General features: G+C 58.5%; 1 protein-coding gene across 1 annotated transcript; it reads left to right on the forward strand.

Moving 5' to 3' along the window:
- The first annotated feature begins 436 nt into the window (after nt 1-436).
- Nucleotides 437-16,073, forward strand: LOC142003838 (V-type proton ATPase catalytic subunit A-like). Its single transcript, XM_074981145.1, has 15 exons — nt 437-503; nt 3,841-3,965; nt 5,419-5,547; nt 5,959-6,173; nt 8,167-8,304; nt 8,966-9,117; nt 10,565-10,727; nt 11,756-11,864; nt 12,359-12,481; nt 13,263-13,377; nt 13,793-13,856; nt 13,964-14,167; nt 14,283-14,377; nt 15,066-15,237; nt 15,898-16,073. The coding sequence occupies exons 2-15, from the start codon at nt 3,884-3,886 to the stop codon at nt 15,988-15,990; spliced, it is 1,854 nt and encodes a 617-aa protein (XP_074837246.1). The 5' UTR covers nt 437-503; nt 3,841-3,883; the 3' UTR covers nt 15,991-16,073.
- Nucleotides 16,074-18,335: the final 2,262 nt, after the last annotated feature.

Consider the following 18,335-nt stretch of genomic DNA (forward strand, 5'->3'; position numbering starts at 1 on the left):
GGTGCGAGATGGATCCCTGTGGTCCAGGGAGACCCTGATCCAGGGGAAAGGAGCCCTACAGCTAGCCTGGTGTGTGTGTTTGGAGTCCCCAGCTGCTGTGTCCCACCCCAGAAAACCCTGTTCAAGCCTGCTCGGGCTGTGCAACCTGGGGTGAGCTTAGGGACTGACAGGGCCATGGATACAGGGGGATGAAGGCAGCAAGGGACAGAGAGGGAGGGCAGCAGGACACAGAGCTGCCTGTGGGGACTGTTTACTGTACACAGCTCTGCTGGCTGTTTGATGCCGGTTCTCAGTTCTCTGTTTCCTGACTCCCCTTCCAGTGACCTCCACGTCCTTCCCCAGCTCCCTAGAACCTGCTCAGGCTAGGACTGGTTTCAAGGCAGGAGGGAGCCAGCCCTGGCCCTGTCCTCTCTGCCTCCCTGCTGTATAAACCTGTGGGAAGGCAGGGCACAGTCCGGGTGACTGCTCACAGCCTGCCAGAGAACAGAGCCCGAGAAGAGCAGGTAGGAATAATTCTCTTCTCTGCAACACTGCTTGCTGTCCAGCCCTTTGGGAGCAGCAGATTGGAAATCAGGACTCCCGGATTCTATCTGTATCTTTGACGGGAGTGGTGTGTCTGGTGGTTAGAGCAGAGTGGGCTGGAAGTCAGGGTTCTGGGTTTTCTCCCGGGCTCTGGGAGGGGAGCGTGGTTAACAGTTAGAGCTGAAGGGTGAGGTATGCTGGGAGTCGGGACTTGGGTGTTCTGTGCCCAGCTCTGGGAGGGGAGCGTGGTTAGAGGTGCGGAGTGCTGAGAGTCAGGCTTTGATCCCAGCTCTGGGAGGTGGGAAGTGTGGTTTATGGCCAGGACTAGGAAACGTACCTAAATGCCAGTCTTGGTGTGACTCAGGCTCAGAGTGTAGGACTCAGGCAGCTCTCATCCTCCCTGCCCAGGGCGTTTGTTTCCTTTGAGCACAAACTGTGCCCCATCCCTGCTCCCCTCCCCAGCACAGAGACTAGCCACTCGCAGCCCACACGTTGGTTATCACCATGGCGTTTCCCAGCTGGGCTGACCGATGCCCACGGTGGGAACTGACTGAGCCCAGGGTGTGTCCAGAGCCCACAGCTCAGAAGCAGCCCTGGAAGGTCCTTTCCTCTGAACCCCCCCACAGGCCCTGGATCCAAGGGGCACTTCAGGCGCTCCTCCCCACTGCCAGAGACCCCTGGGACCCATGGAGGGATGACACTTAGCCGGTTACAGCTGTGTGCCCCATGGGGAAGCCCAGGTCACGTGCCCTGTGCTCACCAGCAGCCATGCTGGGGGGTTGGAGGCGGAATAAGCGTTTGGCTGGAGGAGTGGCTGATGTAAGTCTCAAGCAAGAGTTACGGCAGGGCTTGGCTAGCAGATTTCAGGCATGTCCAGTCAGCGTCCACCTGCCCGGCGCTCCAGGGAAGAGGCCTGCGCTGGGCTGGCTCCTGGCTCTGCAGAGGGTCTCTTAGCAGGGCTTGTGTTTCCCAGGGGTTTGGGCAGCTAATGCAGGGTAGAGCTTTCCCCATGGGCTGGCACAGAGGTTGTCCCCCCTCCCCCGCCAGCAGGCGAATGAAACCAAAATGTGTCCTTTGCTGCGTCTGCTCCTGGCAGATCCTTGCCAGCCGGAGCTGCCCGTGCATCCCCTGCAATGAGAACAGAACCTGCTGATGTGACTCCTCCCGAACACTCCCCTCTGCTGGCCCAGATTGTCTCGGCATCTCACCCTGGGTGTGTGTCCCAGCCAGTACTGGAGGGGTCCAGAGCGCCATGGTGTGGGGGTGACGCCATCTGCCCGGGGCACAGCCCTGCTGGCAAAATGCCCTGTACTGGCATGCCTCCCCCTTCTGCAGAGGCACCAAGAGCCCTGGCAAGGGAGACGGCGCTTGTAGCTCATGCTCTAGACGCACACGGCTTGAGCCACTAAGGTCACAGATTCAGCCCCTCCTGCCAATGACTCAGGTCTGTTACATGTGTAATGAGCTGGTGGGTTCTCAGCACCGATGCCAATGTCCTGAAGCGCCGTGTTGGTCCAGCTGTGGCTGGCACATTTAAAGGAGGCCAAGGAGCAGAAGGACCATGGAAACTGAGCTTCCCCCTGCCCCCGCTAACAGAGGAGTCCATGCAGGGCAGTGGTGCGGGAACACAGTATGTGAAACCTGGGCAACCGGCCCATCAATCCCAGGCTGGTGACCCTGGCCCTACAGGGTATCACAGGTCAGCTGTCCAACACTCTGTCCCTGTCCTGCCTCGAATGGTGTGACTGAACCCTGAAGCCTGTGGGTTGATCAGCCGCATCTGCATTAGCACAGCTGTCAACGTCCCCCAATTTCCCAGCCCTGAGCACAGCCCAGGACCCTGCAGCGGTGAGTTCCCCAGAATGCCTGGGTGGAAACGGCCGTCCCTTTGGGTTCCTGTACAGACCCCAGACACTGACTGCATCGAGCAATGTGCCCTATTACCGCCCTCCCTATCCAAGGTGCCAGGGCTTTGGGGTTCTGTTCCCAGCTGTAGGAGGAGAGTGGTCTAGTAGTTAGAGCAAAAACGACTTGCCCACCTAGTCCTGTAGGTGTTCTTTCCTGGCTTTACTCCCTTAGGCAGCTCTGGTATTTGGGGATGGGAAATCCCAGCTCAGTGATGTTTCCCCCTCCCTCCTCAGAGAGGTTCATTCCCTGGAGAACAAGAGCGAAGGGCTGAGCTCCAGGAATGGAGGATCTGAAAGGTCACTTCCTACTTTAAACAGGACTCAGTAATCTGCTGGGCCAGCTGGGAGCACACACAGGTGTCTCTAGTGCCGTGGTGTCTAACCAGTTCTGAAGCGAACTGGCCACCTCGTTCTGAACATATATGTACGGTCCAAGAGCCAGTGATCCTTTTAAAGTCACTAATATCCTACTTACAACGGCCTCATTAATAAACCAGCGAAGATGCAGAGCTTTGCCGTTTTGGTCTTTACATCTCCGGCCAGACAGGTTTTTTAAATATCTAAAAATGTCCTGGATTTTAACACAGACTGAACCTCTCTTATCCTGGATTCTCTGGTCCAGCAACGTCTGTGGTCTCTGAGAATGACTCGTTGCTGAACCAGGGAGCCCCAGCCACAGAGATTGCTGGGGGCTGGTAGGCTCGGCTGGTCTGGCAGGCTGCCCCACAGGTTGGGAGTGAAGCCTCTGGGCCCCAGGTGGGGAGCCCCAGTGGGCAGGGGCACAGAGCTGCCACTGGCCTCAGGTGGGGAGCCCCCACCGTTGCAGTGGGGGGCAGAGCCCAAGTGGCGAAGTGGAGTCACCACCAGCCCCAGCCTAACAGCCCCAGCAGCCAGGGGCATGGAGCTGCCACTGGCCCCAGGCTGGGAGTTGCATTGCGGGAGGAGGGGCAGGGCTGATGGGGGTTGCTGACCCTGGCTCAGTGGGTCCCACTGAAATGAAATGCATTTTCAGCCACCCCCACTTTCTTCCTGGACAAGAGCTGAGGGCAGAAGACATTTCTCAAGGGATTTGAATAGCCAGTGGTGTGGCCAGTCTGGGACTGGCAGGACAACGCACCTATTATCCTTGGCTGCTTGCCTTTGGGATGCTCAGCTCAGGAGCAGAGATCTAAAGCCTGTTCCAGCCTCAGTGGCTCACCCTTCCCCTGTGCAGGAGAGGACTTGTGCTGTCCTCTTGCCCAGCAGGGCGTGAGTTCCAGACTGCCTGTGTTATGAGTAGTGGCAATAAGTCTGGGTATGGACACAGCTACTGGTGCCACATGGAGGTGTGTGAGCAGCCACTTGGGTCTGCAGGGCACCAGCAGAACCACCCAGTGGTTTGGTTTAATTGTGTCTGTCTTTGGAAACTCAGCCACCACTGAGACCTGGAGCTGGCTCCTTGTGGCACCGGAGCCATGGATTTCTCCAAACTGCCCAGGATAGAGGATGTGGAGATGGAGAGCACGCTGGGGTTTGTCCACGGTGTCTCCGGGCCAGGTAGGTGACAAGGATGGCGGGCAGGGGGGCAGACAGAATTTGGGGGCTTGCAATCCTTGCATCTAGGAATCCAGGCCTGGGCCCTTCTGGGACAATCTGAAGACAATTTATGCCAGGGTCTGCCTGGCTACCACACTTATTTCCTAGCTATGCTGGGGAAGAAGCCCATCCAGCCACAAAACAAGGGGAGAGCAGAGAAATCCGTATTTTCTTCCTTTTAGATAAAATTTAAGCATTTATTAATATTGTTTCATTTAAATGGCTGCTTTAAACTTCCGTTCAGCTGTTTACTGCCCAGCAGCGTTCTCTCTGATTTTTCCATCCATGGGCAGAATAAATTTTGTTATGAGCACCAAGGCATATGGGTAGGTGCACCACCATTAGAAACCCTTGCTGCCAGCTCTGGGTGCTCTGGCACTCTGATAGCCAGCTAGGCAGCACCTGAATCTCTCCAGAGCCTCAGCTCTGTTCACAGCAAACTTGACCTGCACATGTAATAGGGTCCCAGTTACTCTGCAGTGAGCCCCCATTGCTTTGTCTTGTCCTGGCAGAAGCAATTTTGATTGGAAGTGATCAAGATTTGATGCTAATCAGTCAGTAAAACTCCAGCTGCAGCTGCTGCAGACATTTATGCATGGACTTAGTCTTAAGTACTCATTGGACAAGTGCTAATAATAATATCTGGCTCTTCACCAGTAGGTCTCAAAGGGCTTCATAAAGGAGGTCAGTATCCTCATCCCCACGCTATGCATGGGGGAACTGAGGCACAAGAAAGGACATGACTGGCCCCAGGTCACCTGGGTAGAACTGGGGATGGAACCCAGGTCTCCTCAGGGTTGTTTTTCAGCCTGTAGCAGTTTGTCCCATTCAGCTCAGCTGCTCCTCCAGCTGTGGCAGGAAACCCCACCCCAGCCCTCAGCCCCCCAGCATTAATAAGTAAGTCCAGCCTGCAGTTCAGTGGGAAGTTGTAGCAACTTCAGGGCTTCTTCAGGCTGGAGAAGGCCTCTTCTCCTTGCTATCCCGATAGGAATGACTGAAAACACCCCAGGAGATCGTTAGCAGTGTTCAGAAGTTGGACTGTGGGCTTAAAGGGCCTTGATTCCCCTCCCCAAGGGAAGGGAATGGGAGGGAGGCTAGGGAAAGAGGGGGGGAGAAAGATGAGGGGTGGCACTGGGAGAAAGGGGCAGGAGCAGGAGGAGAGGTAGGGGAGGGTGGCAGGCTGCAGGCAGACAGGGAAGGATTAGGAAGTGGGAGGGGCAAGGGAGGGAGCAGGGGATTAAATGGGGAGGGGATTGGGGTGGAACAGGGGAGAGGAGGGGGTTTGAGGGGCTATACTGGGGTGGGACAGGTGAGCTCTAGGTGCTAGGGACATGCAGGTCCCTGGGACAGAGGTGTCTCCCCTGCCTGGGCATCATCCCCTGGGTCTAACCCCCTCCCTGTCTCTTCCCCTCAGTGGTCATTGCCAACAGCATGGCGGGGGCTGCCATGTACGAGCTGGTGCGTGTGGGGCGCTCAGAGCTGGTGGGAGAGATCATCCGACTCGAGGGAGACCTGGCCACCGTCCAGGTGTATGAAGAGACCTGTATCCTTGCTACTGGGCCATGCCCCCAGAGTCCCCCTGCCAGGGCATGCCCCGCCCTCTCCCATGGTCCATGTTCCCTTAAGCCTCCCACAAGGCCTTTCTCCCCTCCCCTGTGAGGTTGAACCACCTGAACCCACCCAGTAGTGTTCATTTCTCTTGACCGCCCCCCCCACAGGTAGGCCGTGCCTCCTACTGCCTGGGCAGGTTTTATCTCCTGCCTTCTCCACACTAGGTCATGCTGCATGAATCCTCCCTCCCAGGCCTGCACCATGTGCCCCAATCACCTGGCCATGCCCCTCTATTTATCACCCCCTTTATTTATCAATCATGGAGGGCCTGGAATAGATTTGAGCCAGTGAGCCCCCACCCCTGTGCATGTCTCTGTAGCACTGTCCTGAACACTGCTGGCAGCGGGGGTCTGCGTGGGGGACCCGGTGCTGCGGACAGGGAAGCCACTCTCCGTGGAGCTGGGTCCAGGCATCATGGGCTCTATCTTTGATGGTATCCAGCGCCCCCTGAAGGACATCACGGAGCTGACCCAGAGCATCTACATTCCCCGTGGCATCAACATCCCTGCTCTCTCCAGGGAACTCAAGTGGGACTTTGTCCCAAGCCAGAGCATCCGGGTAGGGGCTCGGTGTGGGCAGTGCCCGGTGTGGGGAGGCTTTGTCAGCAGGAGTCTCATCTTTGCCACCTGCTGGGCACCTGGACATGCCCCCAGCAGGGGTTACTGCATCTCCAGGCTGTGCCCAGTTCGGGCCAGGAGAGAGAATGCAGGAGACCGGGAGGGTCTGGCCCTGCATGGCTGCGCAGAGGCAGAAGACCCCAAATACCCTACCAGGGTGACAGGATTCAGGCACAAGCTCCCAGGTAATATGCCCTTAGCCACACTGCCCCCTAGTGCTACCCTGGGGTGTGGGGATCAACCTGCTCTGCCACACGATAGCGCCCCCCGCCGTGAAAACTTTGAAAAACTTGAAATTTGGCTCCTGCGTGTCCAAAACTCCTCAGCCCTGAGGGGCACAAAGAAACCAGAACTTTAGTTCCTGGACTGATTCATCTGCCTCTGTTGTTCCTACCCCCTCCCCACCCACACAGCTCATCATGACTGTGGCTAATTGCTGTGACACCTCAATGACCTTCTGTGGGGAAGGGATTGCGGCGCAGATGAATCCTTGAGGATAAGCCAAGATCCAGGAGCCCAGGGAACTGTTTCTGGCTGGGGAGGAGCTCTCCCCCGGTGAGGTGGGCAGTTTTTGGGCTATGTGTACAATATGCAGTTATTTCCAAATAGCAGCTATTGTGAAATAACTCATATGTCATTGACACTGTGCATGTGTTATTTTGAAATAACATGTGCCTTATTTAAAAAAAGCTAATCTCAAAGATCGTGTCTACCCTTGCATCCCTCTTTTGGAAGGGGAATGCAAATGAGGGAAATTGGAAGTGCAAGTAAGGCACTGATTTACATATCTTGCACTTCATTTGCATATCCTCTTTTCAGAAGAGATTCTTGCGAAAGAAAGAAAGCAGTGTAGCCAGGGCTCTTTTGAAAATAAACCCCATCTTCGAAAGAACCCTTAGTAAACTCAAAGAGCTGCTAGGTATGGTCCCATGGGAAGCAAAACTAAGACGAAAAACAATGGAAGAGAGTTGGCAGTTTTTCCAAGGGACGTTATTAAGGGACTAAAAGCAAACTATTCCACTGCACAGTAAGGACAGGAAGTGTGGCAAGAGACCAGCTTGGCTTAACCAGGAGATCTTAAATGATCTAAAAAACAAAGCGGAGTCGTATAAAAAGTGAAAACTAGGTCAAAGCACAAAAGATGAATGTGAGCAAATAACACAAGTGTATAGGGGTACATTCAGAAAGGTGAAGGTACAAAATGAGCTCATTCTAGCTGGAGTCAACAGTGTGACGCTCTTACAAAAAAAGCAAACATGATTCCAGGATGCATTAACAGGAGTATCATGAGAAAGATATGAGAAGTAATTCTTCTGCGCTACTCTGCACTGACTAGGACTCATTTGGAGTAAAGTGTACAGTTCTGGGTGCCCCATTTCGAGTAAGATGTGGAGAAGCTGGAGAGGGTCCACATAAGAGCAACACAAATGCTGAAAGCTCTAGAAAACATGAGCTATGAGGGAAGACTGAGTGAGTGGAGTTTGTTTAGTCTGGAAAAGAGAAGGCTGAGAAGGGACATGGTAGCAGCTTTCAAGTACCTCAAAGGCTGCTACGTGGAGGAGGGAGAAAAATTGTTCCCCTTGACCTCTGAGGGTAGGACAAGAAGCAAAGGGCTTTAATTGCAGCAAGGGAGGTTTAGGTTAGATATTAGGAAGAATGTAAACTGTCAGGGTGGTTAAACTCTGGAATAAATACCCCAGGAAGGTTGTGGAGTCTCCATCATTGGAGATGGTTAAGAGCAGGTCAGACAACCCTCTGTCAGGGGCAGGCTAGATAATATCTAGCACTGCTGTGATGGCCGGGGACTGGACTCTCGAGGTCTTTTCTAGTCCTGTGATTCTGTGCTGGAATTCTACGGTGACTGGGCCGTCCTGGCCCTGTAGCCTTCCTGGAGATGCCATCTTGTATTTCACTCTTCTCTTCTCCCTTCCCAGGTTGGGAGCCACGTGACCGGTGGGGACATCTATGGCCTGGTGACTGAGAACTCCCTCATCAAGCACAAGATCATGGTGCCACCCCGGAGCCGGGGCACCGTGACCTATGTTGCCCCCCCAGGGAGCTATGATGTCTCGGTAATGTGACTGCTGGGACAGGGGTTGGCGTGGGCAGTGGCTGGCTGGGCTCAAAGACAGTGACTGGTCCAGAGCAAGGCGTATTCCCCGCTATTCATACCTCGAGGGGGATTGGAAGCAGGGTGTGTGGTTCTGATCCATTCAAAGAGGTTTGGACCCAGGAGTCCGGCTTGGGCTCATCTCAAGCACGCTGCTCTTCCTGTGTCTCAGACGATGTCACTAGAGCATCACTTCCTGTTTGCTTACTAATGAGCTCCAGCCCCTTTATTTAATGAGCTATTTGCATTCCTTTCCCATGACTGGGTCCTCCCTGCAATCAGTTATAGTCCTGGGACCTGCAGTTCTCTTACACTGGAGGGTATAAGATCCCTCATCTCTGCAGGCACCTCCTGGCCTGCCCTGTCCCCTGCAATCCCACTGGCAGATTATGGGTGGCATCGTCCTACCTTGCAGATGGGGAAACCAAGGCACAGAGCTGGCACACTGAGACCCCAGGGGCTGGGCAGGGCCCCAGATATGGGGGACACAAAGGCAGTTAAAGGCCCTTAACTCCCTCACCACAGTGCAGGGATGGGGTAGCTGAGCATCTGTCCCAGGGTCTTCCCTCTCCCGTGGGGGCTGGCTCCAGTCCCCGCTCAGCCGTGTCTGCCCCGCTCCCCAGGACGTGGTGCTGGAACTGGACTTCGAGGGCGTGGCGGAGAGGCTCACCATGGTGCAGGTGTGGCCTGTGCGGCAGATCCGGCCTGTGACAGAGAAACTCCCTGCCAACTACCCGCTGCTGACTGGCCAGAGAGTCCTGGATGCCCTCTTTCCGTGAGAGACGCTGCTCTCCCCACGCTCAGCCTGGCCTCTGGTGTGGGGCAGACGGCACTGGGGAGCTCACATGACGCTCCGGGCCTGGGGTGGAGGAGACCCCAGGGAGATGGTGGGATTGGGGCTTTCCCTCCCCCTCCCCCGGCACCGAAGGCAAAGACGAAAGAGCACTGAAAAGGGGGTGTCCTCCGGTGTCTAACAGCAGGGGGCGCTGGGGGCAGTGGGGCAGCAGCCCTGCCTGTGGGGGGAACTTCCAGGCCTGCCTCAGTGAACCAGGGTGTTGGAACCTCAGTAACCAATACAAGTCAGGGGTGTATTGACTTTCTCTGATGCCTCAACCCTGCCCTTCGCCCCCAGGGCCAGCAGCTCCCTCCTCCCCATGCCTGGGAGGGTGGGGGGATACCCGTCCTTCACCCTCCCTCCCATTGCTCCTGCTTCCCGCCACTTGTGCTCCCGCCATCTGGTTCCTCCATCCTGCTCTGCTCTTGGCCTTTACACAGCACAAAACAAGGAGCCTTTCCCATTTCACACACACGTTGCCTCCAGTGCCAGTGGCCCTGCTGCAGCTGGAGAGCCCCCCCAGGGGCAAGCAGGTGGCTGTAGCCCAGGCAGGACCCCCCCACCAGCGCAGGCTGGCTGGAGTCCCCTAGGGCAGCGATTGAAGGCAGGTTGCTGGGAGCTCTGCCCTGGCATCTTTAGCTCCCCACCCCCTTTGGTGCTTAGCATGTTTGCAGCACGGGTGGGAAAAGTGCCCCCAAAGTTACTTGAGTAAAAGTGTAGCTGCTCTCATTTCTCGATACTTGAGTACAATCTAGATGTGACTTGTGTACATGCATGTCTGTAGTTTTACTCCAGTAGTTTTTCCAGAGGGACACTGATAACTTCTACTTAAGTACACCCCCCCCCCCGCCAAGCAGCTGGACTTTTACTCAAGTAACTTTTGGGGTATTTTTTCCACCTCTGATTTGCAGCTTCCCCCAAGTTAGTGTAGCAGCCATACCCACAGCAGGGACTGAGCCCCAGCCTCTGGGCACCCAGAGCACAGGCCGGTGCCATGCGGGCTGCAGGACCGGGGGGACAGAGTCACTGGCCACCAGTGTTCCCTGGAAGCTGCGTGCTGGGGCAGCCACCCAGGAGCGGTTCAGGTGCTGCCCAGCTGATGAGCAGAGCGCCCCCAGCCGGCAGCCTGGGTTTCTCTGGGTGGTGCACGTCTGCATATGCCTTTGTGCACAGAACAAAATTTATTCTGCCCATGGGTGGCAAAAAATTAGAGGGACCCCGTCACATCCCCAGCCATCCTGCAGCTGCCCTGAGTGACCCCAGGAGCGGCGGGCTGGGACCATGCCCTGCTGCTGGGCAGCTGCAGAAGCCCTGAGCTCCGGGCAAGGCTGGGTATGTCCCCAAGCCACCTCCTGTGCTGCTGGCTCAGGGCGCCGGTGCCCCGCAGGTGCGTTCAGGGTGGGACCACAGCCATCCCGGGGGCCTTCGGCTGCGGCAAGACGGTGATTTCCCAGTCGCTGTCCAAGTACTCCAACAGCGACGTCATCATCTACGTGGGCTGCGGCGAGCGCGGCAACGAGATGTCGGAGGTGCTGCGAGACTTCCCTGAGGTGAGCGGGGGCGGGGAGGAGCCATGGGGGGTAAACCCAGCTGGGGAGGCAGGAGCCATAGGGGGTGGATCCAGCTGTGGGGGCAGGAGCCATGGAGGGGGTGGACCCAGCTGTGGGGCTGGAAGCCACAGGGGGGTGGACCCAGCTCTGGGGGCAGGAGCCATGAGGGGGTGGATCCAGCTGTGGGGCAGGAGCCATGGGGGGGTGGACCCAGCTGTGGGGGCAGGAGCCATGGGGGGGTGGACCCAGCTGGGGAGGCAGGAGCCACGGGGGGGTGGATCCAGCTGTGGGGGCAGGAGCCATGGAGGGGGTGGACCCAGCTGTGGGGCTGGAAGCCACAGGGGGGTGGACCCAGCTCTGGGGGCAGGAGCCATGAGGGGGTGGATCCAGCTGTGGGGCAGGAGCCATGGGGGGGTGGACCCAGCTCTGGGGGCAGGAGCCATGGGGGGGTAAACCCAGCTGTGGGGCTGGAAGCCACAGGGGGGTGGATCCAGCTGTGGGGCTGGAAGCCACAGGGGGGTGGACCCAGCTGTGGGGCTGGAAGCCACAGGGGGGTGGACCCAGCTGTGGGGGCAGGAGACACTGGAGGGGGGAAGCCAGCTGGGAGAAGTGGGAGCTAGGTGGGGGTGAGGCAGGAGACATGAACCTTGGGGACGGAAGTCTCCCTTATGCAGGGGGCAGCTCGTGAGCGGGGGGTGGGTGTTTGTGCTGTGGGCTTGGGGTGATCTTGGGTTGACTGGGCTTCTCCCACCAAACCTGGGCTCAGGAGCCACATGCCTTCTGCCACCAACACCTGCGCCTCCCACAAGGGCGATGTCTGAGCCAGTCCCAGCCGGGCACTCTGGCCGGGCCGAATGGGGCTGGTCTGGGCTGGTCTCTCTGTGTTCAGTGATGTGTGTCAGACAGCCCTGCATTCCCGCATCCCCTGGCCAGGCTGGTAGGAGCCATGCTGGGCCTGTCCCAGTTGAGAGCCCCAGCCAGCTGGGTGGTGTCTGTCCCCGGGACTGACTGCAGCACTCTGCCCCCAGCTCACCATGGAGGTGGACGGGAAGACAGAGACCATCATGAAGCGCACTGCGCTTGTGGCCAACACGTCCAACATGCCCGTGGCGGCCCGGGAGGCCTCCATCTACACTGGTGAGCCCCTGCCCAGAGAGCTGCGGCACCGCAGCGCCCCTCCTCGCTGCCATGCGTCCCCACAGGTGCCTGCCAGAGGGACTCCCTGGTGCCTGGACTGAGGGGGGAAGGGCTCAGCCTCCCAGACCCCAGCCAGGCACCCCTATGGGGCCAGCACCACGAAATTGTGCACTCGCAGTCTGCCCAGGGCTGGGTCGCAAGGGCTGTGGGTTGGAATCAAGGGGCACCAGCAGAGCTGGCAAGCGGCAGAGCTGGGTCGCAGGGGCTGCTGACTGGGACTGAGGGACACCGGCAGAGCTGGGGAGTGGAGCCCAGGGCTGGGTAGCAGGGCAGGGGTCTGCGGGTAGTGATGGAGGGGCACTGGCCAAACTGGGGGACCGGAGCCCAGGGCTGGCTGGCAGGCGGCTGCTGCTCAGGACTGAAGGGCACCTGCTGAGCTGCGGGGACCTGGCAGCGATTGGGGGATTCGTATTTCCGCTGCTGGTGCCCTGCAGGGATCACGCTCTCGGAGTATTTCCGCGACATGGGCTACAACGTCAGCATGATGGCCGACTCCACCTCCCGCTGGGCTGAGGCGCTGCGTGAGATCTCCGGCCGGCTGGCAGAGATGCCTGCAGGTGATGTTCTGCCTTCTGTGCAGCCAGGGCCCTGCATGGAGGGCAGCTGGTGGCCCACTGGGAGCAGGGCAGTATTAACCCCTTGGGGAAAGCAGGATGGGTCCCAGTAAGTCAGCATCCCCCCAGCTCCAGCCACGATCGCTGGGGCATGGGGCTGGTCTCTGGGCCAGGGGCCGGGCACATTCCTGCTCCATTGCCAGGACTTGTGATGCTGCCACTCTGCCCCCCTGGGTGTCATCTGCTGCCTTGCTGGGTGTCCTGATGTCTGCTCTGTGCCCTGCTCTGCTCCAATGGGTGCAGTCCTGTCCCCGTGCATCTCCCCCAGTGCCCCAATTGGTTCTGTCCCTTTTCCATGGTCACCCCCACCCCGCTGTCCCGATTTGGCGCTATCCCAACAGATGTCCCCAGGTTGCCCCGACGGGTGTCGTCCTGTCCCCAGGGCACCCCCTGGTCCCAGTGTGCTCTGGTCATGATGGGCAGAGGGCTCCCAGCCCTGGTTTGGGCACCAGTGAGGTCACAGCTCTGGGCTGAGTTGCGGGGGACAAGTGCCCTGCAAGGGGCGAGGCTGTCCTGAGATGGAGCCGCCCCCCTACTCCTAGGAGAGGGGCTTCAGCTACCTGCTAGCCAGGGTGCAGGGCAGCCCCCACGCCACCTGCCATTAACTGAGACTCCCCTCTCTCCTGCCTCCCTGGCCCAGCCTTGTCCAGAGGCTTCCTCCTGCTGGCGCGGGGACTTGCCCTGCTCTGAGCGCCCCCAGTCAACCCGTGGCTCTGCTTTCCAGACAGCGGGTACCCGGCCTACCTCGGCGCCCGCCTGGCCTCCTTCTACGAGCGTGCAGGGCGCGTCAATTGCCTGGGCAGCCCAGCGCGGGAGGGGAGCGTCAGCATTGTCGGCGCGTAAGTCCTCCCTGCTGTCCCCACGCACCCAGCCACCCGGCTGCGATGCCCCGATGCCGACGAGGTGGGGGAGTTGGAGCCAACACAGGGAAAGGCCCTTGAGACTCCTGACTCCCCCCTGAGGCCCCCAAGACCCTCAATATCCCTGATACTGTCTCCCTGACCCCTCTGGACTCCCAGCACCCCAATCTGTCTGTCCATCCCTGCATCCGTCTGCCTGTCCCTGCATCGATCCATCCGCCTGTCCCTGCACTGAAGTACTCACCCCTCCCTATGTCAGGCCCACATTCATTGCTGTGGTACATTAGCTCCACTGGGTGAAGGGTAGGTAGCCCAACACCAGCAGGATCTGGCCACGGATTAGTGTCTGGACAGGTGGGTTGCTCAGACTAAGCCCCTCTCCATGTCCTCCCAGGGTGTCCCCACCTGGAGGTGACTTCTCTGACCCTGTGACCTCTGCGACCCTGGGGATCGTCCAGGTGAGTCTCTGGGGGACCTTAACCCCTCCCCGCTTGGGAATTCCCTGGTATCCTGGCCCCAGAACTGTTCTCACCCCCTCCTCCGGTGTCTCTCCTGCCCTGCCCAGGTTTTCTGGGGGCTGGACAAGAAGCTGGCGCAGCGGAAACACTTCCCTTCCGTGAACTGGCTCATCAGCTACAGCAAGTACATGCGGGCACTGGACGAGTACTACGAGCGCCAGTATCCCGAGTTCCCTGCCCTGCGCACCAAGGCCAAGGAGATCCTGCAGGAGGAGGAGGACCTGGCTGAGATCGTGCAGCTTGTGGGCAAGGTGAGGGGGTGGGGAAGAGGAGAGTGAGGGGGAGGAGAGGGGAAGGGATGAGGCAGAGGAGGGTAAGGACACACTGTGTCTTCCCCTCAGCCTGCTCCCCATGTTCTCCCCACAGGCCTCCCTGGCTGAGGCTGACAAGATCACGCTGGAGGTGGCCAAGCTGATCAAAGACGACTTCCTGCAGCAGAATGGCTACTCAGCCTACGACAGGTATGGGCCGTGCCATCCCGTCCCACAGCCCCCAGCCTGCTCTATAGCCTGCCCCTGGCCAGGGTATGCCCATCCCTCTACACCCACATCGCCCTCCTTCCCGGCACCCCCGTCTCTCTCTGCCCCCAGCGCTCTCCAGCAGTCACAGCACTGGTCGTCCACTGGGTTATCTCCAGAGCTCACCCACGTCTCCCTCCCTCCGGTGGCGCAGTGGTTCTGGAGGAAGAAGTCTTTCTTCACTTCCTGGCCTAAGGGACTGCCAGGCGCTGATGAGCGGCACCCCAGAGTCAGAGGGACAGTGACTGTCCTCCAGGTTCCACTGGGTGGAACTCCTCTGGCATGGGCTGGGTGGAAATGGGAGTGAGGGCGAAGCAGGGACTGGGCCCAGGGGCTCCTTGGGGTGACTGGAGGGACCATGACAGGCTCAGGTTGACTGGGGAAAAGCTCTGCTCTGTGGGAGGAGCTGGGGTTTAAGTACGGTCCAGCTGTGGTAGCCCCAGAGTCCAGGCTGGCAGAGCTGACCTTGAGTCCCCCCAGCACACATGGCAGTGTCCACCCTGAGCACACTCTGTTGCTGGTGAACCCTCCCACCTCAAGCTGCCCTGGCAGCAGCTCCAGTGCAGAGTCCATGGGAGCTGCCCCAGAGACTCCTTGACACTCCAGGCCGCTCCTGTCTCCATTGTGGCAGGTTTTGTCCCTTCTACAAGACGGTGGGGATGCTGCAGAACATGATTAGCTTCTACGACCTGGCCCAGCATGTGGTGGAGTCCACCGCCCAGTCTGAGAGCAAAATCACCTGGGCCGTGATCCGCGAGAACCTTGGAGACATCATGTATAAGCTGAGCTCCATGAAGTTCAAGGTGAGGAGCTGGGCAGCCCTAGCTCTGTGCTGGTGTATGTTAGTACATAGGCTGTTGGTTCTGAGGCTGGAGCATCTGAGCTAGTTAAGCTAGTCCAGAGGGGCTTGGTGCTGCGTGGTTGTGAGATCCATCCGTCTGCCCACCCACCCTCCATGCTTCTCGCCACTGATCCGCCCACTCTGCTCTGTCCATCCATCCTTCAACTACTCGCTCACCGTCCAGCCCTCCCTTTCCTGCGTCTGTCTGTCTAGCCATTGCCCATCTGTCCATCCATCCGTCTACCCAGGGCCATTTTTGTTTTAAAAAAAAAAAGAAAAAAAAGGCTCTGCTACTCATTCGACTCCCACCTCCAGCCATTCCCACCGCTGGGGCTGCTGAGGTGCTGGTACTCAGTATCAGCCACGAAAACAGCACTGCGTCTACCCATCCCTCTACTCATCCACCTGCTCACACTCCACCCGCCTTCCATCTCACCACTGACCCCCTGCCCAGCCGTCCATCCCCCTCGCCACGGTGGTAACACGCATAATCTGTAACATTAATAGTACACGGAGACCTAACAGTGCTGCACCCCCATCCTCTTTACACCTCCCCGGCCCTTCCGTCTGGCCTGAGTGAAAGGGGTATTTTAACAACTGAGGCTCATCTCTCCTTCCCCAGGATCCCATAAAGGACGGGGAAGCAAAGATTAAGGCGGATTACGCACAGCTGAACGAGGAAATGCAGAACGCTTTCCGCAGCCTGGAGGACTGAGGGTCGGGAGCCTCGCTCTGGGCTGGCTGGTGATTTGGGTCTCTCTCAGTGACGCCTGTTTTTATAAAATCCAGTTAAAATAGTCTGTTCACTCCCACATTCCCTCATCGTGGGCAGCATAAACCAGTGGAACGTTTTCTGGCCTGGATCAACCTGACGGCCACCAGAGGGGCCTCGGCTTCCTTTGCAGAGGTTCTGTTTGGGGGAGGGGGGACTCCGCCAGCCCTGGTTGTCTCTCGGCTGTGCCCACGGCAGGGCCGTTGCCCAGGTGACAGGGTGGGCTTCGGGGAGAACGTTCCCAGAAGCAGCGTGGGATTCGCAGAGTCATAGACCACTAGGACTGCAAGGAACCACAAGAGGTCATCGAGTTTGGTCCCCTGTCCTCACGGGAGAAGCCAGCACTGTCTAGAGCAGACCATCCCTGCCTCATGTCTACCTCACCTGCTCTTAAATATCTCCAGTGCTGGAGATTCCACAACCTCCCTGGGCAATTTATGCCAGTGTTTGACCACCCTGACGGTAGGAAGTGTTTCCTAATGTCCAGCCTCAACCTCCCTGGCTGCAGCTAAGCCCATTGCTCCTCGTCCTGTCCTCAGAGGCCCAGGAGAACAATTTTCTCCATCTTCCTTGCAGCACCCTTTTAGGTACTTGAAAGCTGTTGTTATGTCTCCTTCTCTTTCCCTAGCGCCCCGGGAATCTTGGGGACCGGCCCAGGGACAGGCGAGTTCACCCAGAATGGTGTGTGACCTTGGACACTCTGTGCTGCAGCCCACAAATTGCTGCATCTGCCACTGGGGCAGCCCCTGGGGGAACGTGGGCAGCCCAGCAAACCCCACGCATGACAGTGCTGTGGTGGCCGCTTGCATCCAGCAGGGTCACTTGGGAGCGGTTCGGCAGCGGCAGGGCTCTGGGGCAGACGCACCCCTAATGACTAGCTCGGGGGATGGGGAGTCAGGCATCCTGGGTTCTGTGCTCTTCCTGCTACTGCGTGACTGGGCAAGTCTCCACCCTGGTCTGTGCCTCAGTTTGCCCACCTGGAAAAGGGAGCACCTGGTATTGCCCCGACCTCCCTGGAAGAGGAGAATGCTGGGAGGTGAACAGACAGATTGTGGCCCAGGGTCTCTGCAGGTTCACCAGCTGCACAGGCAGGTGCCTGAAGCGCTCGGGTCGTCGGCGTGGTTAGAACTCGTGAGTCAGCCCCAGGCCCTGTGAGCTTGGCCCCGAGCCGAGAGATGTTTGCATTAAAAATAGCTGCGCCCGTGTCTGAGCGCTGATCACTGAGCTAGGCTGGCTCCCCATTTCCAATAGGTGACAATTCCTCTCCCCAGCTTCCACCCATGTCTCAGGCAGGGGCGGGAGGTTTCTGGTTTCTCTCCCCAGTGACTTGACTGATTCCTTCAGTCCACACCAGGGCCTGTAAGAAAATTAATTCTGCTTGGGGATGAGGAAAACTAGTTGGAACACAGCACTGAAACACACCCGCTGCAGCTGGAAAAGGAGAAGGCAGGAAAAGCTGCGTCTTGTGACAGTGAAATCCACCCAGCAACTAAGAGTGTGTCCGGGGGGTGCCTGTCCCTCGGAGGGCACTCTGTGTCTCTGGATGCTGTGCAACGTGCCAGCCGAGCTTATAGTTAGTTCCCTGAGGGAATAAGACCTAAAGAGATCCAACAGCATCTATTAAGGTCCCATTGTGTTACATTCACTCCCCTGGGGCGGTGCATGGAGCCTTCCTGGCCACCCAGGAGCATGGGGCTGCTGGGGCCCTGGCAGCCACTTCCAGGAGGCACATAGGACAGGGCAGGTAGGGAGTCTGCCTTGGCTCCAGGCTCCTGCTCTGCGCTGGCCAGATGTTAACAGCCCAGTTGGCAGTGCCAACCGGAGCTGCTAGGGTCACCTTGTCAACCAGGCGTTGGAGTCTAAAACCCGACTCCTGGCAACCTTGGCCTGAGCGCTGCTTGAGTCACCTCAGGGCCTCATGCCAGGCCGCCTGTCCCAGGCTGAGCTCCTTCTCCCACCCTCAGGCTGGCAGGCTGCGCACGAGCAGCCAGGAGGTGCTACAGCAGCCGAGCTTTATGTGGCACCCCAAGGCACAGGGCGGGGGGTGACCCAGCCCCCTTCTCCCAACTGCTCTGGCCTGTACCCTGGAATGTCATTGCACTCCAGGCCGTGAGCTGCTCTTACTGTTGTGAGTCCTAGGCCAGGGACACCTCCTGTCCCACTCCCAGCCTGCTCCAGCCCAGTCCCCCGCAGGACAGGCACTGGCCCCCAGCCTAGCCACCAGGACAGGCCAGGGCTTTGCCAGTCTGCTCTGGCCCAGCATCCCCAGGACAGGCACTGCCACCCCA

The sequence above is a fragment of the Carettochelys insculpta genome, chromosome 30 (genome assembly GCF_033958435.1).
Source record: "Carettochelys insculpta isolate YL-2023 chromosome 30, ASM3395843v1, whole genome shotgun sequence".
Taxonomy (NCBI): domain Eukaryota; kingdom Metazoa; phylum Chordata; order Testudines; family Carettochelyidae; genus Carettochelys; species Carettochelys insculpta.